This window comes from Hyperolius riggenbachi, chromosome 9 (assembly GCF_040937935.1).
Source record: "Hyperolius riggenbachi isolate aHypRig1 chromosome 9, aHypRig1.pri, whole genome shotgun sequence".
Taxonomy (NCBI): domain Eukaryota; kingdom Metazoa; phylum Chordata; class Amphibia; order Anura; family Hyperoliidae; genus Hyperolius; species Hyperolius riggenbachi.
The window spans coordinates 59162587-59179583 of NC_090654.1; the positions used below are offsets into that span (position 1 = coordinate 59162587).

At 48.1% G+C, this 16997-nt stretch overlaps 1 protein-coding gene across 1 annotated transcript in view; it reads left to right on the top strand.

Moving 5' to 3' along the window:
• Positions 1-16997, top strand: part of IARS1 (isoleucyl-tRNA synthetase 1) — a 103604-nt gene that overhangs the window by 73983 nt on the left and 12624 nt on the right. The window contains exons 23-28 of the mRNA XM_068252860.1: positions 374-495; positions 7812-7914; positions 7991-8074; positions 9456-9630; positions 9728-9840; positions 11084-11179. Of these exons, the coding sequence (XP_068108961.1) occupies positions 374-495; positions 7812-7914; positions 7991-8074; positions 9456-9630; positions 9728-9840; positions 11084-11179 (693 nt within the window). The remainder of the gene's footprint in view (positions 1-373; positions 496-7811; positions 7915-7990; positions 8075-9455; positions 9631-9727; positions 9841-11083; positions 11180-16997) is intronic.

The following is a 16997-nucleotide window of genomic DNA, read 5'->3' on the forward strand; positions in this document are numbered from 1 at the left end:
TAATGTAGCAGCGTTTCCCCCACAATACATGGAATTGGCAGCATTTCCCCTCCAAAAATGCATATAAAAACATGAGGCATTTCCCTTATAAAACCTATGAGGCAGAGTTCCTCTTTAGTGCTATTTCTGATCCCCCTGATAGTGCCACGAAATATGGTGTCAGTGGTGGCTAGCTCCCCATCTTGAGAGTTTGGTTCTTACACTAAAACACCAGCCCCACCTGCCCCCTCAGCTGGAGGGATCCACCTCCACCTCTGCAATCCAACTTAGAATATGAGCTATGATTACTGTACAGCATATTGAACAGTACTATTATTGTGCGATTCTTCACTCCTGTGGTGTTTATATTGTGAATGTGTGGCTCTTTTCTTAGGCCCCTTTCACCCCATTCATCACAGAATTAATGTATCAGAAACTGCGACTGCTCATAGACCCGACATCGGTCCAAGAGAAAGACAACCGGAGCATCCATTACCTTATGCTGCCCAATGCCAGGTAATGTCAAGGAGAGGAACCAAAGTGATTTTTTTTTTTGTTCTGTCTGCCCAGGAGCTTATTCCTTTTTTCCTGTTCTAAACCTTTTTTTTCTTTCTGAGCTTACATAACAGTTCCCTGACATTCCTTCCACAGTCCTCAGTGCCCTGGCATACCTCCACTGCAGACCTCAGCACCCTGGCATCACATTACCACAGTTATCAGTGCCCTGGAGTCTCTCTACCACAGGCCTCAACACCCTGGCTCCCTCCACCACAGTCCTCAGTGCCCTGGCCCCCCTCCACCACAATCCTCAACACCCTGGCCCCCCTCCACCACAATCCTCAACACCCTGGCATCCCCCCACCATGGTCCTCATTGCCCTGTCATCCCTCCACCACAGGCCTCAGCGCCCTGGCATACCTCCACTGCAGACCTCAGCACCCGGGCATCCCATTACCACAGTCCGCAGTGCCCTGGAGTCTCTCTACCACAGGCCTCAACACCCTGGCTCCCTCCACCACAGTCCTCAGTGCCCTGGCCCCCCTCCACCACAATCCTCAACACCCTGGCATCCCCCCACCATGGTCATCATTGCCCTGTCATCCCTCCACCACAGGCCTCAGTGCCCTGGCATACCTCCACTGCAGACCTCAGCACCCTGGCATACCTCCACTGCAGACCTCAGCACCCTGGCATACCTCCACTGCAGACCTCAGCACTCTGGCATACCTCCACTGCAGACCTCAGCACCCTGGCATCCCATTACCACAGTTATCAGTGTCCTGGAGTCTCTCTACCACAGGCCTCAATACCCTGACCTCCCTCCACCACAGTCCTCAGTGCCCTGGCATACCTCCACTGCAGACCTCAGCACCCTGGCATCCCATTACCACAGTTATCAGTGCCCTGGAGTCTCTCTACCACAGGCCTCAACACCCTGGCTCCCTCCACCACAGTCCTCAGTGCCCTGGCCCCCCTCCACCACAATCCTCAACACCCTGGCATCCCCCCACCATGGTCCTCATTGCCCTGTCATCCCTCCACCACAGGCCTCAGCGCCCTGGCATACCTCCACTGCAGACCTCAGCACCCGGGCATCCCATTACCACAGTCCGCAGTGCCCTGGAGTCTCTCTACCACAGGCCTCAATACCCTGACCTTCCTCCACCACAGTCCTCAGTGCCCTGGCCTCCCTCCACCACAATCCTCAACACCCTGGCATCACCCCACCATGGTCCTCATTGCCCTGTCATCCCTCCACCACAGGCCTCAGCACCCTGGCATACTTCCACTGCAGACCTCAGCACCCTGGTATCCTATCACCACAGTCCTCAGTGCCCTGAGATCCCTCCACCGCAGTCCTCAGTGCCCTGGTATCCCTCCACCGCAGTCCTCAGTGCCCTGGAATAGCTCCACCGCAGTCCTCAGTGCCCTGGTGTCCTATCACCACAGTCCTCAGTGCCCTGAGATCCTTCTACCACAGGTCTCAGTGCCGTGGTATCCCTCCACCGCAGTCCTTAGTGCCCTGGAATAGCTCCACCACAGTCCTCAGTGCCCTGTTATCCCTCCACCACTGGCCCCAACATCCTGGCATCCCTCCACCATAGTCCTTAGGACCATGGTATCCCTTCGCCACAGTCCTCAGTGCCCTATAATCCCTCTACCACAGTCGTCTGGCATCTCCCCACCACAGGCTTCAGCACGCAAATTTCGAATCCGAATCTCCGCATCGAATCTGAGAATCTCCATATGGGATCTGAGAATCTCCATAGAGTTCAATGGCAGGTGAATGGCAAAGCCCCCTTACGTGCTAAAAACACCAAATGTTCAGGGTATGTGGAGTTGGACAGTGGCTACAAGAGGGAAAAATGTTTTCAAAAAAACGTATAGTTCCGGAGAAAATAGTTTTTAAAGTTTCATAGGAAAAAAGAATATATTTAAATGCTGTAAATAACAGATAATGTAGCAAACGGTTGTGTAAATTTACATATATAAAAAGAAAACAATGAATTTCATGTCTGGGTTTCCAGGGGATCCGTGCACCGTACATACGGATTCCCTGAAACCGCCTCTGAAGTCGCAATGCTTTGGCCAGGGATCGCTACACTGCCACAATATGGCTGTATAAATATCCCTGGCAAATTTTTGGAATTTTTATTTTTTTAATGTTCAGAGTGTGGGGAAAAAAAATTATGTGAAGTCCCCCCTCCCGAGCCTCTTTAACACCTTTCCCCCCCATGCAGGCTGGGATAGCCAGAATGCGGAGCCCCGGCTGAGTGGGGCTTCGCACCCAGAGCTATACCAGCCCGCATGGTTCATGGTATGGGAAGCTCCGGGAAGGAAAGGGGCGGCCAAGCTTTGCCCCCCAACCTCCCCCCCCCCCCCCCCGGAGCTCTTGTCCAATCCATGAAAAGGGGGCTCTTCCCCACCTCCGGTGCCCCAGGAGGGAGGTGGGGGGGCAAAGACTCCAGGGGGGGTGGTTCATGGTGTCATCTGGGAGTCCCCTTTAAGAGCCCCAGATGCCTGCCCCCTCCCAGGAGAAATTAGTATAGGGGTACAAAGTAACCCTCACCCATTTCCACAAAGGGTTAAATGTAATCAAAACACAACAAGTAAAGTCCTTTAATATTCTTGAACGTGACGTGACTCATTAGAAATAAATAGATATTGCCAGTGTAAAAAAAAAACAAAAAACAATCAGCCACATTAAATGTAAATAACATTGCTGCAAAAACAAATATTTATGTTAAAGTGACTAAAATAGAAGAATTTAACCATAGTGCCCCTTTAATTAATCAGTAATACTTACCTGTACCTAAACCGGTACCGCTAAAGTCGGTGGCATTAAACTCTAGGAAAAATGCGAATGCAAATATTTTTGAAAAAATGTGTGGAATGCGAATTTCAAATACCGATGCTTCGCTGCAAAGTATTTGCCTGGCGAATACTTCGGCCCATCTCTAGCCTCCTTGCCCTGACATTCCTGCTATGCAGTCCCCAGGCCTGTGGTTAAAGTATACCTGGGCACTAAGTTCCCTTGCAATCCTCTGCCACAGTTCCCAGTGCCCTGCTATCCTTTCCCCGCAATTCTTGGTTCCCAAGCATTCCACCATTACAGTGCTCAGTGCTTCAACATCCATCTCTCCACTGCAGTCCTTTTGTAGTCCAGTATCCCTTTACAGTACAATACAATACAATAACATTTCTATAGCGCTTTTCTCCCATAGGACTCAAAGCGCTTAGGCTCTCTCAGATTCAGTAATTGGTAGTAGGATGAAGTATTCACACAACAAAAGTTATACTTTTGCAAATGCCAAACTGAACAGGTGGGTTTTCAGTCTGGATTTAAACACGTCCAAGGATGGAGCTGTCCTGATCTGTTGAGGTAAGGAGTTCCAAAACGTAGGGGCAGCATGACAGAAGGCTCTAGGACCAAAAGTTTCCAAATGGACTCTGGGTATGACTAGATTATTAGAACCTGTGGATCTGAGAATGCGGGGATTGCTACGCAGCTGCACCATATCTTTCATGTATCCAGGGCCTAGATTATTCAGGGATTTAAATGTCAGTAGGCCGATCTTGAATAGGACCCTCCATTCTATAGGTAGCCAGTGAAGGGAGTGCAGGACTGGTGTTATGTGGCAGTGACGGGGTTGGTTGGTTAGCAGTCTGGCAGCAGTATTCTGTATCAGCTGTAGGCGGTACAAGTCCTTTTTTGGAAGGCCAGTGTAGAGAGCATTACAGTAGTCCAGTTGGGATGTGATGAAGGCGTGGACTAAGGTTGGCAGATCTTCTGGGGGGATGAGGTGCTTGATTTTTGCAATGTTCTTCAGGTGAAAATAGGAAGATTTCACCACAGCAGAGATTTGAGTTCTGACGTTTAAATCCCAATCAATTAGAACTCCCAGGCTACGCACATGATCAGAGCTGCGTAGATCCGTGCCTCCTATTCCCAGTGGTGAAGACTGCAAGTTAAGTTGTTTTGTTATCATGCTCTGCCCTCCAATCAGAAGGACTTCAGTTTTGTCTGCATTTAGTTTCAGCCAGTTGTCATTCATCCATTGCTGTAGTTCACGTAAGCAGGCGTTTATAGGTAGAGTTGGGTATGTCACACCAGGCTTGAAGGAAAGATATAGTTGGGTGTCGTCTGCATAGCAGTGGTATGTCAGGCCATGTTTTTGGATTATTTTTCCAAGTGGTATCATGTAAATCGTGAAAAGCAGGGGAGAGAGGATTGAGCCCTGGGGCACCCCATATTTAAGTGATACAGGGGTGGACAGGAAGGGCCCCATAGACACTTTGTGGGTTCTGCCACTCAAGAAGGATTGGAACCACTGAAGAACTATGCCATCAATGCCGCAGTATTCCTGTAGCCTGCTTATCAAGATGTCATGGTCAACTGTATCAAAGGCTGCAGAAAGGTCTAGCAGTATGAGGATCGAGCACTCTCCTCTGTCTCTTGCCATGAGCAGGTGGTTGCATATTTGGATGTGGGCAGTTTCAGTGCTGTGGTGTTTCCTGAAGCCAGACTGGAATTGGTCATAACTGTTGTTTTGTAGGATTTTGGCTTCTAGCTGGAGGTAAACAGCTTTTTCAATTAGCTTGCCCAGAAAGGGGAGGTTAGAGACAGGTCTGTAGCTGGTCATTGCATCTGGGTCCAGGGAGGGTATTTTGAGGAGAGGCCTGATGATTGCTTCCTTCAGTAAAGCAGGAAATCTCCCTGATTGTAAGGAACAGTTAACAATTTTGAGGAATACCGGTACGAACAGGTCGGGGCAGTTCAGCATGAACTGTGTTGGGCCAGGATCCAGGTCACAGGTAGTTAGGCGGAGGTGAAGGAGGATGCTTGATGTGACTTCATCAATTTCTTTGAAGTTTGACCAAGGTGTTACGTTGTCTCTGCTAATGGTCTTCGGCGCTATATTAGGTTCAGATGCTGTAAGTTGGATGGCGGACCTTATAGCGGAGACTTTGTCTGTTAAGAAATGGGCAAATTGGTCACAGAGGTCCTTTGAAGACTCGATATTACGTTTTTGACATGTCGGGTTGCAGAGTTTTTCCACTGTGCGGAACAGTTGGGCTGGTTTGTTAACTGCATTTGTAATCTCTTGTGATAGAAAGGATGATTTTTTTCCCGTGATTACCTTTTGGTAGTTCTTCGAGGATTAAGGCATGTTTGTCTTCTGGGGACTGAGATTTGCGCCACAGTCTCAAGTTTTCGGCCTTGTCTTTTCAGCTCTTTTATGGTGTTATCAAACCACTGTGCATGATAGTGTGGGGTAAGATATTTGGTGCACAGAGGAGCAATGGTCTCAAAGGTGGAGGACACACATTTGTTGTATTTAAACACCAGAGTATCAGTGTCCAGGCTGGATTCAGTCAATTCATCAAAGCTAAGGTTATCTCGGATATGTTGAGGTGTTAGCCCTTTTAAGCGGCGATATTTTATTTGATTCTTGACCTGGTGTTTGACAGCTGGTATTGAGAGGGAGAAGTGGATAGTGTGATGGTCTGACCAGGCAACAGGATTAATTTCCACAGTGGATATTGACAGCCCAGTATGGAATATAAGGTCCAGAGTGTGACCTTTCCTGTGAGTAGCAGAGCTGATTGATTGGAGGAAGCCCATTTCATGTAAGGCACGAGGTAGCTCTATTCCAAATTGTGAAGAGAAGTCATCCACCCATGTATTGAAATCTCCAAGAACAATCCATCTGGGGTGTTCCAGTGATAGGTTGCATAGGAGATCTACAAGTTCCTTAAGGAAGTCTGAGTATTTTTCTGGCTAGCGGTAGATCAGCAATATGTTAATGTTTTTCTTAGCTGAAAGTTGCACCCCCAAGCATTCAAACGAGTTGGTAGGTCCTACAGTAAGTGGTCTAATTTTCAAAGCTGATCTAAAGCAAAGTGCAACCCCTCCACCCCTGCGTTCTTTCCTGTTGCAGTATATCACGGAATAGTTTGTTGGCACGGCGGCCTCCAGGGTGGGGCCAACCGGTTCAGAAAGCCAGGTTTCAGTCAGGCAGGCCGGCCAGATCAGAAAACTCTATTAGATCATGTATGATTGCTGTTTTGTTGTTTATTGATCTGACGTTGCAGAGGACAGCCTTGATAGGGCTACCCTGGGAGCTAGGGTCTGAGATTGAGGGCTCCAGGACAGAACAGTCTCCCGATGTGTGGCTGTCATCTCTGCTGGATTGTGCTGGAGCTATTAGGGTTGTTGCCTGGGTGTACTCTGTAGATTTTGTCACAGAGTTATTTTGGTTCTGCAGTGGAGAACGTCTTTTCCCACATCCTCTAGATCCTCTTTTTGTCTTTCTGAAGATTCCTACAGACTTAAGTAGAATTATTGTTGATTTGTCAATTGGATAGATATTTCTTGGTTGGTATACTGCGAAAAGTGTCTCTGCTGAATATTGATGTTTACACATTAGAATGGACACAAGAGACAGCTCAGGGCTGCTGCTGAGAAAGGCCCTATTTAGAGTCAAGGTGTGAACTTTCTCAGTTGCGGCTGGTATCCTGCAGAGATCAAAGGGCCTGTATAGACTGAATTGTCCTTACACAGAGCTGTATGGATGGACAGCATGGATTTGAAAACACAGTCCTTTGTTTAGGAGTTTGAAGATATAATATATGTAGAAAAATATAGTCTATTGAGCATAGATGCTGTAGATAATCAATGAAAGTTACTCACGGGATGGGAGAGGGCGGGCACAACGAGGCCGAAAGTCTTTAAGGTCTCAGGTCAATTCCAAGGAAGGTGTGCAGTGTTCAGCAGTGTGTGATACCAAGGAAGATCCAATCCAGCTTAAATCTTTGCCATCCTAAGTAATCCAGGTGTTCTGAAAGGTTATAGGTGTTGCTGGGGAAGTGACACACTAGAATCCACTGAAATTTCGGTCCAATCTTTCCATTAAGAGGTTTAAAGTAGCAGAAATGAGATGTAATGTCTGGAGCAACCTTAGAGAGCAGCAGCACCAGTCTGGGCGCGCTCAGTAAAAAGTAGTCCTCTTCGCTCTAGCATACTTCCACATCAGTCCTTTGTGCCCTGGCATGCCTGCCCTCATTGTTCCCCTCCCTTCTTTCCTTCAAACTTTCTGGTATTCCCTTACACAAGTGTCCCCTGTTAGTCTCCTCTTGACCTTGTTTTCTGCCTCCACCTCCATTTCCCTGGACCTTCCCATTTGTCTCATGTGTTTGCACAGATTCCGTACGTCTCATTCAGGCTGTAATCATTTTTGCACGATGTCCACCATTTTAGACTTTGCTGTTGTAGTACAAATGTCCATCTCCAGCCAGTCCTCATCTTCATCATTCTGTTTTTTCTCCAGAGAGAATTTGATTGACAAGAAGATAGAGGCAGCCGTGTCGCGCATGCAGTCTGTCATTGAGCTGGGCCGGGTCATTCGTGACAGGAAGACTCTCCCAGTCAAGGTTGATTTCTAGCCATAAAGTGTTATTCTTGCTGCCATGTTATCTCTTATTGAACCTGCCATCCTGTCTCCCACAGTATCCACTGAAGGAGGTCATAATCATTCACCAGGACCCTGAGGCCCTTTCCGACATCCAAGCCCTGGAGAGATACATTGTAGAGGTAAGACTATCTCTTCCCTGCAGCACTAGTGAACCTTGAAGGACAGGGCTGATTTGTACACCTGTCAACATAGCTATTCACATTTTCACTGTAATTTCAAGATATGTAGAAGTTCAAACACCAGCTAAACCCAGTATCCATACCAGTGCGTATGAGCAAAGTGATGGACGGCATATAGTTTTCTAAATACGCTTGCTATCGGACTAACCACTACTTCCACTCCTCTGGAATCAGCTGGTTAAAGTCAGTCAAAGCATAGAAAACATCCACACGCAAGGGATATGCTGACTTCGAAATTATTTGGTAAATCATCCAGTGCACATAAAGGAATAGCCCTGACATGTTTCACATCGTAAAACAATGCTTACTCCTAGGGCAGTGTTTCTCAAACTGTGTGCACTTCCTAGGGGTGCCGCACCATAAACCCTGTCTCTGCACACCCTCACTCTTCTCCACAGCAAATTCTTACTTTGTTCCCCTGCAAATTCTCACCCTTAAAGCACTTCCTTGGTTTGGAGCTCTGCTTAAAGGAATACTATCGATTCACATATTTTTTTTCAATTGACACAGGAATTGTTTGGGAAGTGCTGCTAAGTACTGGTGTATACATTTTAGTAGCAACTTCTTTGTTTACTGTTATCAAAATACTTTCAAACTTTACTGACGCCAAAATTGGGCAGACTGAGCCATGAGGAGAGGGGAAATTCCCTCACACTTGATCAGTTAACTATGTGTGACTCTGTGTGTGACAGAGAGAAAGCTCTGCAGCTTCTGTGTCCTGTGTTTCTGACTGAAGTGTCTGAAGAGAGCAGAGGAAATGTAACTAATTGTCACAACTTTTCATACTGTTCTTGCTTTCAGAGTTTGAGATTTGCTTTCTGTAGTCTGATATGCAACTCTGGCTGTGCATTGAAGCAGACATCCCTTCTGCAATTGATTTGTCCCAATATAGCTAAATCCTACCCTCAATAAATTACAACTTTTGCCTCTGATATTTAACATGAAAAGTAGGAAAATGTTTACACAGCTACTTAGACATTATTTGTACATTGTCATTTTAGAACACTTGGGTATTGATAGTATTCCTTTAAATATGTTTGGAGGGCTATGGCTAATTGTGTTTGAGATGTTTGGTATTTTAAAGGGGGTACTCTGCAGAATTATGTCTGCGGATTTAGGAGATGGTTTGCCTCATGCCTGGGGATTTAAAGTTTTGATTTGAACCAAAAAGTTTTGAGAAGCACTGTCGTAGGGTATCATTTACACCTTTGCTCAGCATTTAAATGGGGTTGGTCACTCAGCTATTGAGCTGTTTTTTTTCTGCCCCTATAAATTATAAAAAATGGCGGATTTGCCCTAACTCTTGTTTTGCGTGTTGCAGGAACTGAACGTCAGACAGGTCACCATTTCCACCAACAAGAATAAATATGGAATCCGTCTCAGGGCAGAGCCAGATCACATGGTACTGGGGAAGAGGCTTAAGGGTGCATTTAAAACGGTCATGGCTGCCATTAAGGAGCTGAGTAGCGACCAGCTGGAAGAGTTTCAGAAGTCCGGTAAGTGTGAACACAGCCAGTATACTGGAGAGCACTAATGATGTTATGGTGAGTGATGGCAGAATGTATGCTCAGCCTCTCGCTAATGGCTTCCCAGGCTCCATAGTGGTGGAGGGACAGGAGTTACATGAAGAAGATGTGCGGCTGCTCTATACCTTCGATCAAAGTGCTGGAGGCGATGCTCAGTTTGAGGCTCATTCAGATGCTCAGGTAATAATGTATGATTCCTAATGTCAGATGCTCAAGTTCCAAGAGAAATCTGTTTTCTCTACAGAGAAGCAGCAAATCCCATAAAACATGACATAAACTTGCATGCAGCCTTTCACATGCAGTATTACCATTCAGCTGCTTGCAGGGAGTGTCTCATGTGACACTTGTGCAAGGTACACACACGATACCATTTTCTGGCAGATTTACCTGCCAGATTGACTATTTCCAACAGGTCCGATCGGATTTCCGATCAATCTTCCATAGGGGTGAACAGAAAATTGATCGGAAATCAGATTGGATTTGTAAATAGTCGATCAGGCAGGTAAATCTGCCAGAAAATTGAATTGTGTGTACCTAGCATTAAGGACCAATATTGGCCATCCCTAGTCATCCGTAACTTCCCAGATGCTGATTGGTGAGTAATCCATCATCTTATTGCTGAAAATCACTGCCGTATTGCTTGCCTTCAGATGTAAAGATGCTCCTCCCCCTCCCCCCCCCCCCCTTCCCTTTTAGTCCCCATAATGACTGCTTAGTTGATGATGCAAATTTCAGAGTTCCAGCAGTCTGTTGGCGACATATATTGCACAATCTGGGCCCTGGATACCTGAAGGACTTGTTGCAACTGCATCACACCCCTACAATCTTAGATCAAAAGGATCTAATAACTTGGTCACCCCCAGAGTCATCCTCCGTACCTTTGGAGACAGATCATTCAGTAATGCTGCCCCTACACTTTGAAACTCCCTGCCCCACCCAATCAAATCATCGCTGACCCTGGAAACATTTAAGTCCATACTGAAAACTGAAAGCTACCGGTTTAGTCTGGCTTTTATTAACACCTGACTATTTTCTCTGTAACAAAGTCTAGGCTGCAACCCTGTATTGATCTGAGACATATCTGTGTGCTTTAAGTCCTATGGGAAAAAAGCACTTTATGAATGTTGTTGTGTATTATATTTACATACCACGCCAACACTTTTTTGCAGTGCTTTCACAGAGTGCATCAAAGAAGTGGCTTAACTCCTCACAATGAGGCAAGGTAATGGCTAATTATTCAGAAGGGGTAGCCGGTATTACATATAGCCACTAAAGTGAAAGGTGTTTGTGGCACCTGTATCCCCAATTTGCACAGTCTCGTTTTCCTTCTGAGACTTGAGGAAAGACAGCACAAGCACTGTTCTTGTTTCTTAGTGTCAGTGCTTTCCTTCCTGTCAAATGACATTCTCATTGGTGTCTGTAGGTCTTGGTTCTCTTGGATGTCACTCCTGATCAGTCCATGGTGGATGAAGGTGTTGCCAGAGAAGTCATTAATCGCATCCAGAAGCTGCGGAAGAAGGTAGGATATGGGTGCTCGAGGCAGGTGACGGTAGAATTAATGAGGTGCACGTGGCATGGATGAGTGATGGAGGGTGGAGCATGTGGCATTGGGTGAGCAATGAGAGGTGTAGCAGGTTAGTGCTAGTGGCATGGATGGCTAATAAGGGGTGAAGCAGGGTAGTACACGTGTTATGGATGGCTAATAAGGGGTGAAGCAGGGTAGTGCACGTGTTATGGATGGCTAATAAGGGGTGAAGCAGGGTAGTGCACGTGTTATGGATGGCTAATAAGGGGTGAAGCAGGGTAGTGCACGTGTTATGGATGGCTAATAAGGGGTGAAGCAGGGTAGTGCACGTGTTATGGATGGCTAATAAAGGGTGAAGCAGGGGAGTGCATGTGGCATGGATGGGTGAAGCAGGGGAGTGCACGTAACATGCATGAGTGATGATGGTGAAGCAGGGGAGTTCACGTAGCATGCATCAGTGATGACGAGGGGTGAAGCAGGGAAGTGCACGTGGCATGGATGAATGATAATGAGGGGTGAAGCAGGAACGTGCACGTGGCATGGATCCTTGATAAGGGATGGATGAGGCATGGATGAGAGTGAAGCAGGGGAGTGCACGTGGCATTGATGAGGGATGAAGGGGAGTGCACGTGGTATGAAATGGGTGATGAGGGGTGAAGCTGGGGGTGCATGTGGCATGAATGAGGGAAGAAGCAGGGAAGTGCACGTAGCATGGGATGAGTGATGAGGGGTGAAGCCGGGGAGTGCATGTGGCATGAATGAGGGATGAAGCAGGAAAGGGCACGTGGCATGGGATGAGTGATGTGTGAAGCAGGAACGTGCATGTGGCATGGATCATTGATTAGGGATGGATGAGGCATGGTTGAGTAATGAGGGGTGAAGCAGGGAAGTGCACGTGGCATGGATGATTGATGAGGGGTGAAGGGGAGTGCACGTGGCATAGATAAGGGGTGAAGCAGGAAAGTGCACGTGGCATGGATGAGTGATGGAGTGAAGCAGGGGAGTGCACGTGGCATGAATGGGTGATGAGGGGTGAAGCAGGGATGCATGTGGCATGAATGAGGGGAGAAGCAGGACAGTGCACGTGACATGGATGATTGATGAGGGAGAAGCAGGGGAGTGCACGTGGCATGGATGAGTGATGAGGGGAGTGCACATGGCATGGATGATTGATGAGGGTGAAGCAGGGAAGAGCATGTGGCATGGATGATTGATGAGGGGTGAAGCAGGGAAGAGCACGTGGCATGGATGATTGATGAGGGAGAAGCAGGGGAGTGCACGTGGCATGGATGATTGATGAGGGGTGAAGCAGGGGAGTGCACGTGACATGGATGATTGATGAGGGGTGAAGCAGGGGAGTGCACGTGGCATAGATAAGGGGTGAAGCAGGGGAGTGCATGTGGCATGAATGGGTGATGAGGGGTGAAGCAGGAATCCATGTGGCATGAATGAGGGGAGAAGCAGGGGAGTGCACGTGACATGGATGATTGATGAGGGAGAAGCAGGGGAGTGCACGTGACATGGATGATTGATGAGGGGTGAAGCAGGGGAGTGCACATGGCATGGATGATGAGGGGTGAAGCAGGGAAGTGCACATGGCATGGATGATTGATGAGGGAGAAGCAGGGGGGAGTGCACACGGCATGGATGATTGATGAGGGTGAAGCAGGAGAGTGCACGTGACATGGATGAGTAATGAGGGGAGAAGCAGGGGAGTGCACGTGGCATGAATGATTGATGAGGAGTGAAGCAGGGGAGTGCACATGGCATGGATGATTGATGAGGGTGAAGCAGGGGAGTGCACGTGGCATGGATGAGGGATGAGGGGAGTGCACATGGCATGGATGATTGATGAGGGGTGAAGCAGGGAAGAGCACGTGCCATGGATGATTGATGAGGGTGAAGCAGGGGAGTGCACATGGCATGGATGATTGATGAGGGAGAAGCAGGGGGGAGTGCACATGGCATATATGATTGATGAGGGTGATGCAGGGGTGTGCACGTGGCATGGATGAGTTGATTGATGAAGGGAAAGCAGGAAAGTGCACCTGGCATTGATGAGGGGTGAAGCAGGGGAGTGCACGTGGCATTGATGAGGGGTGAAGCAGGAAAGGGCACGTGGCATCGATGAGTGATGATGGGTGAAGCAGGAGAGTGCACGTGGCATGGATGAGGGGTGAAGCAGTTTAATGCACATGGCATGGATGAGTGATGTGGGTAAAGCAGGCAAGTGCACGTGGCATGGATGATTGATGAGGGGTGAAGCAGGGAGTGCACGTGGCATGGATGAGTGATGAGGGTGAAGCAGGGGAGTGCACGTGGCATGGATGAGTGATGCGGGTGAAACAGGGGAGTGCACATGGCATGGATGATTGATGAGGGTGAAGCAGGGGAGTGCACGTGGCATTGATGAGGGGTGAAGCAGGAAAGGGCACGTGGCATGGATGAGTGATGGGTGAAGCAGGAGAGTGCATGTGGCATGGATGAGGGGTGAAGCAGGGGAGTGCACGTGGCATGGATGAGTGATGAGGGTGAAGCAGGGGAGTGCACGTGGCATGGATGAGTAATGAGGGGTGAAGCAGGGGAGTGCACGTGACATGGATGATTGATGAGGGTGAAGCAGGGGAGTGCACATGACATGGATGAGTAATGAGGGGTGTGAAGCAGGGAGTGCACGTGGCATGGATGAGTTGATTGATGAAGGGGGAGCAGGAAAGTGCACGTGGCATGGATGAGGGGTGAAGCAGGGAAGTGCATGTGGCATGGATGATTGATGAGGGTGAAGCAGGGGAGTGCACGTGACATGGATGATTGAGGGTGAAGTAGGGGGAAGTGCACGTGGCATGGATGAGTGATGAGGGTGAAGCAGGGGAGTGCACGTGGCATGGATGAGTGATGAGGGGTGAAGCAGGGGAGTGCACATGACATGGATGAGTAATGAGGGGTGTGAAGCAGGGAGTGCACGTGGCATGGATGAGTTGATTGATGAAGGGGGAGCAGGAAAGTGCACGTGGCATGGATGAGGGGTGAAGCAGGGAAGTGCATGTGGCATGGATGATTGATGAGGGTGAAGCAGGGGAGTGCACGTGACATGGATGATTGAGGGTGAAGTAGGGGGAAGTGCACGTGGCATGGATGAGTGATGAGGGTGAAGCAGGGGAGTGCACGTGGCATGGATGAGTGATGAGGGGTGAAGCAGGGGAGTGCACGTGGCATGAATGATTGATGAGGGAGAAGTAGAGGGGAGTGCACGTGGCATGAATGAGTGATTGCTGAGGGTGAAGCAGGGAAGTGCACATGGCATGGATGAGTGATGATGAGTGAAGCAGGGTAGTGCACGTGGCATGGATGATTGATGAGGGTGAAGCAGGGAAGTGCACGTGGCCTGGATAAGTGATGAGGGGTGAAGCAGGAAATTTTCACGTGGCCTGGATGAATGTAGAATCTTCTGAAGTTGCTGCTCCATCGGCTATTTGTTAAAAGGAAAAATTGCTCTCCATTTCCAGACATAATTTCTGTATAAGTAAAATCAGTTCTGCTGAGGATAATTGCCTCCATTGTAGTTCTACTATCAGATAATTGCTCGAACGCCTTCAGCACTTGTTCTAAAGCAGAATAATAATATCGGGGTCACTCAGAAACTCCTCTGAGACGTTTAGAATTTTCCGTATCCTGGATTATCAGTAGCAATAACAATATGGTTTCTTGAATTCATCTGCACTGTCAGGGCTTCCTAATTACCAGCCTAATGGAGCCGGGCCGGCTTTGGGTGAAACCTCCTTCATACATTACACTGGGGAAGGCCGGCTGTGTTTCTCTGCAGAAAGTTTGGCACCTCTGCAGTTTCCAGTGCAGTTTCTAGTGTCCAGCATTGCATAGCCTCGTATATATTGTATGTACCTCTGGTCTCACCGTATTATGCTGCTGGGTTTATAGCTGGCAAGCAGTTTCATCAATAAGCCCCTCCCATACCTGACTGACTCTTCTGGATTGGATGCTCAGCGCCAGCTATGACTGTCTTCCTTGAGCTTTTGGGCTGGGAGCACACTTGCAATAGCAATTTTGCACGGTTTTCTGGGGCTTTGCAGTGGTTTGCATTCGTTCTGCGTTTGTGATCACATTCCCCACACACACGATTTTCCATCTTTTTCAATTTTCTGGATTGTGTTGCAATGTAGGTAATTCAGAAACGCATGCATCACGTGGGAAAGATGCAAGCCACTGTGCATTTTAACTGCTTCCAGACCATGCTAATTAAAATCAGCACCATGTTTGGGACCTGATATTCCTTCCAGGGCGTAGATTTCAATTAGTGCGCTGCATGGACCTGCCGCTACCATCAATCTCCATAGCTGCAGCCTACTCGCCCTGCCGTTGCAATGACAGCAGAGGTGCCTGAGCCGGTCAGCAACCAATTTCATTGGCGACTGGTGAACAGCGAGAGCTGTGGGTCCACGCGGCCCACATTTTTTTTTAATCTAAATCAGACAATATGTGACATCAATTGGCAGGGAAGTCCACCACTACCTTCCATTTTAAACAGTTTTTAGTGTATATTATTCTTCTTGGCGCCTGTTTTCTAATATCCGCAATCTTCGGCCACTCTCGGTTACGCTTGCAACGGTATGAAAATCCACTATATGATAACCATCTAATAAATACCAGGGCTGTGGAGTCGGTACAAAAATCATCCGACTCCGACTCCTTCGTTTGTGAAACCACCGACTCCGACTCCAGGTAACCAAAATAGCTCAGACTCCTTTGTCTAATACTAAGTTTGTGTATTTGGTACAAAAATCATCCGACTCCTCAGTTTATGAAATCTCCGACTCCAGGTACCCAAAATTTCTCCAACTCCGACTCCACAGCCCTGAAAAATACCACGGTATCACTGTATAATACAATTATTTAACCCGGGCCTCCCCCTAACATTAAATGTGCCCCCCCCCAGTATAGTAGCCAAATGTGCCCCACACCCTCGGCATACCTATGATTCAGGCGCCAGGAGATTTGGGTGCGGGGTAAAGCCGTAAAACTGCTCACCCTGCTCCTGGGAAAGTCCTGGCGACATTAAATACTATTCCCAACCCCCCCCCCCCCCCCCCCCACTCCAGGTCGCCACGGTTATTGATGAAAGATTTATGGTGCAGTTTTTACAGACCTCTACACCCTCAAAACCCTGTATGGTAGCCATGTATAGATGCCTCCAGTATAGCTAGTTAGGCATAGGTGTCACCAGTATAAGTAGCCAGTAATAGGTGGCCACAGTATAGGTAGCCAGGGATGGGTGTAGCCATTAATAGGTGGCCAGGCATAGGTTTAGCCAGTAATAGGTAGCCGCAGTATCGATACCCAGAGTAAGGTGTAGCCAGTAATAGGTGGCTGCAGTATAGGTAGCTAGGGATAGGTTTAGTCAGTAATAGGTGGCCGCAGTATTTGTAGCCAGTAACAGGTGGCCGCAGTATTTGTAGCCAGTAACAGGTGGCCGCACCATTTGTAGCCAGTAACAGGTGGCCGCAGTATTTGTAGCCAGTAACAGGTGGCCGCAGTATTTGTAGCCAGTAACAGGTGGCCGCAGTATTTGTAGCCAGTAATAGGTGGCCGCAGTATTTGTAGCCAGTAATAGGTGGCCGCAGTATTTGTAGCCAGTAATAGGTGGCCGCAGTATTTGTAGCCAGTAATAGGTGGCCGCAGTATTTGTAGCCAGTAATAGGTGGCCGCAGTATTTGTAGCCAGTAATAGGTGGCCGCAGTATTTGTAGCCAGTAATAGGTGGCCGCAGTATTTGTAGCCAGTAATAGGTGGCTGCAGTA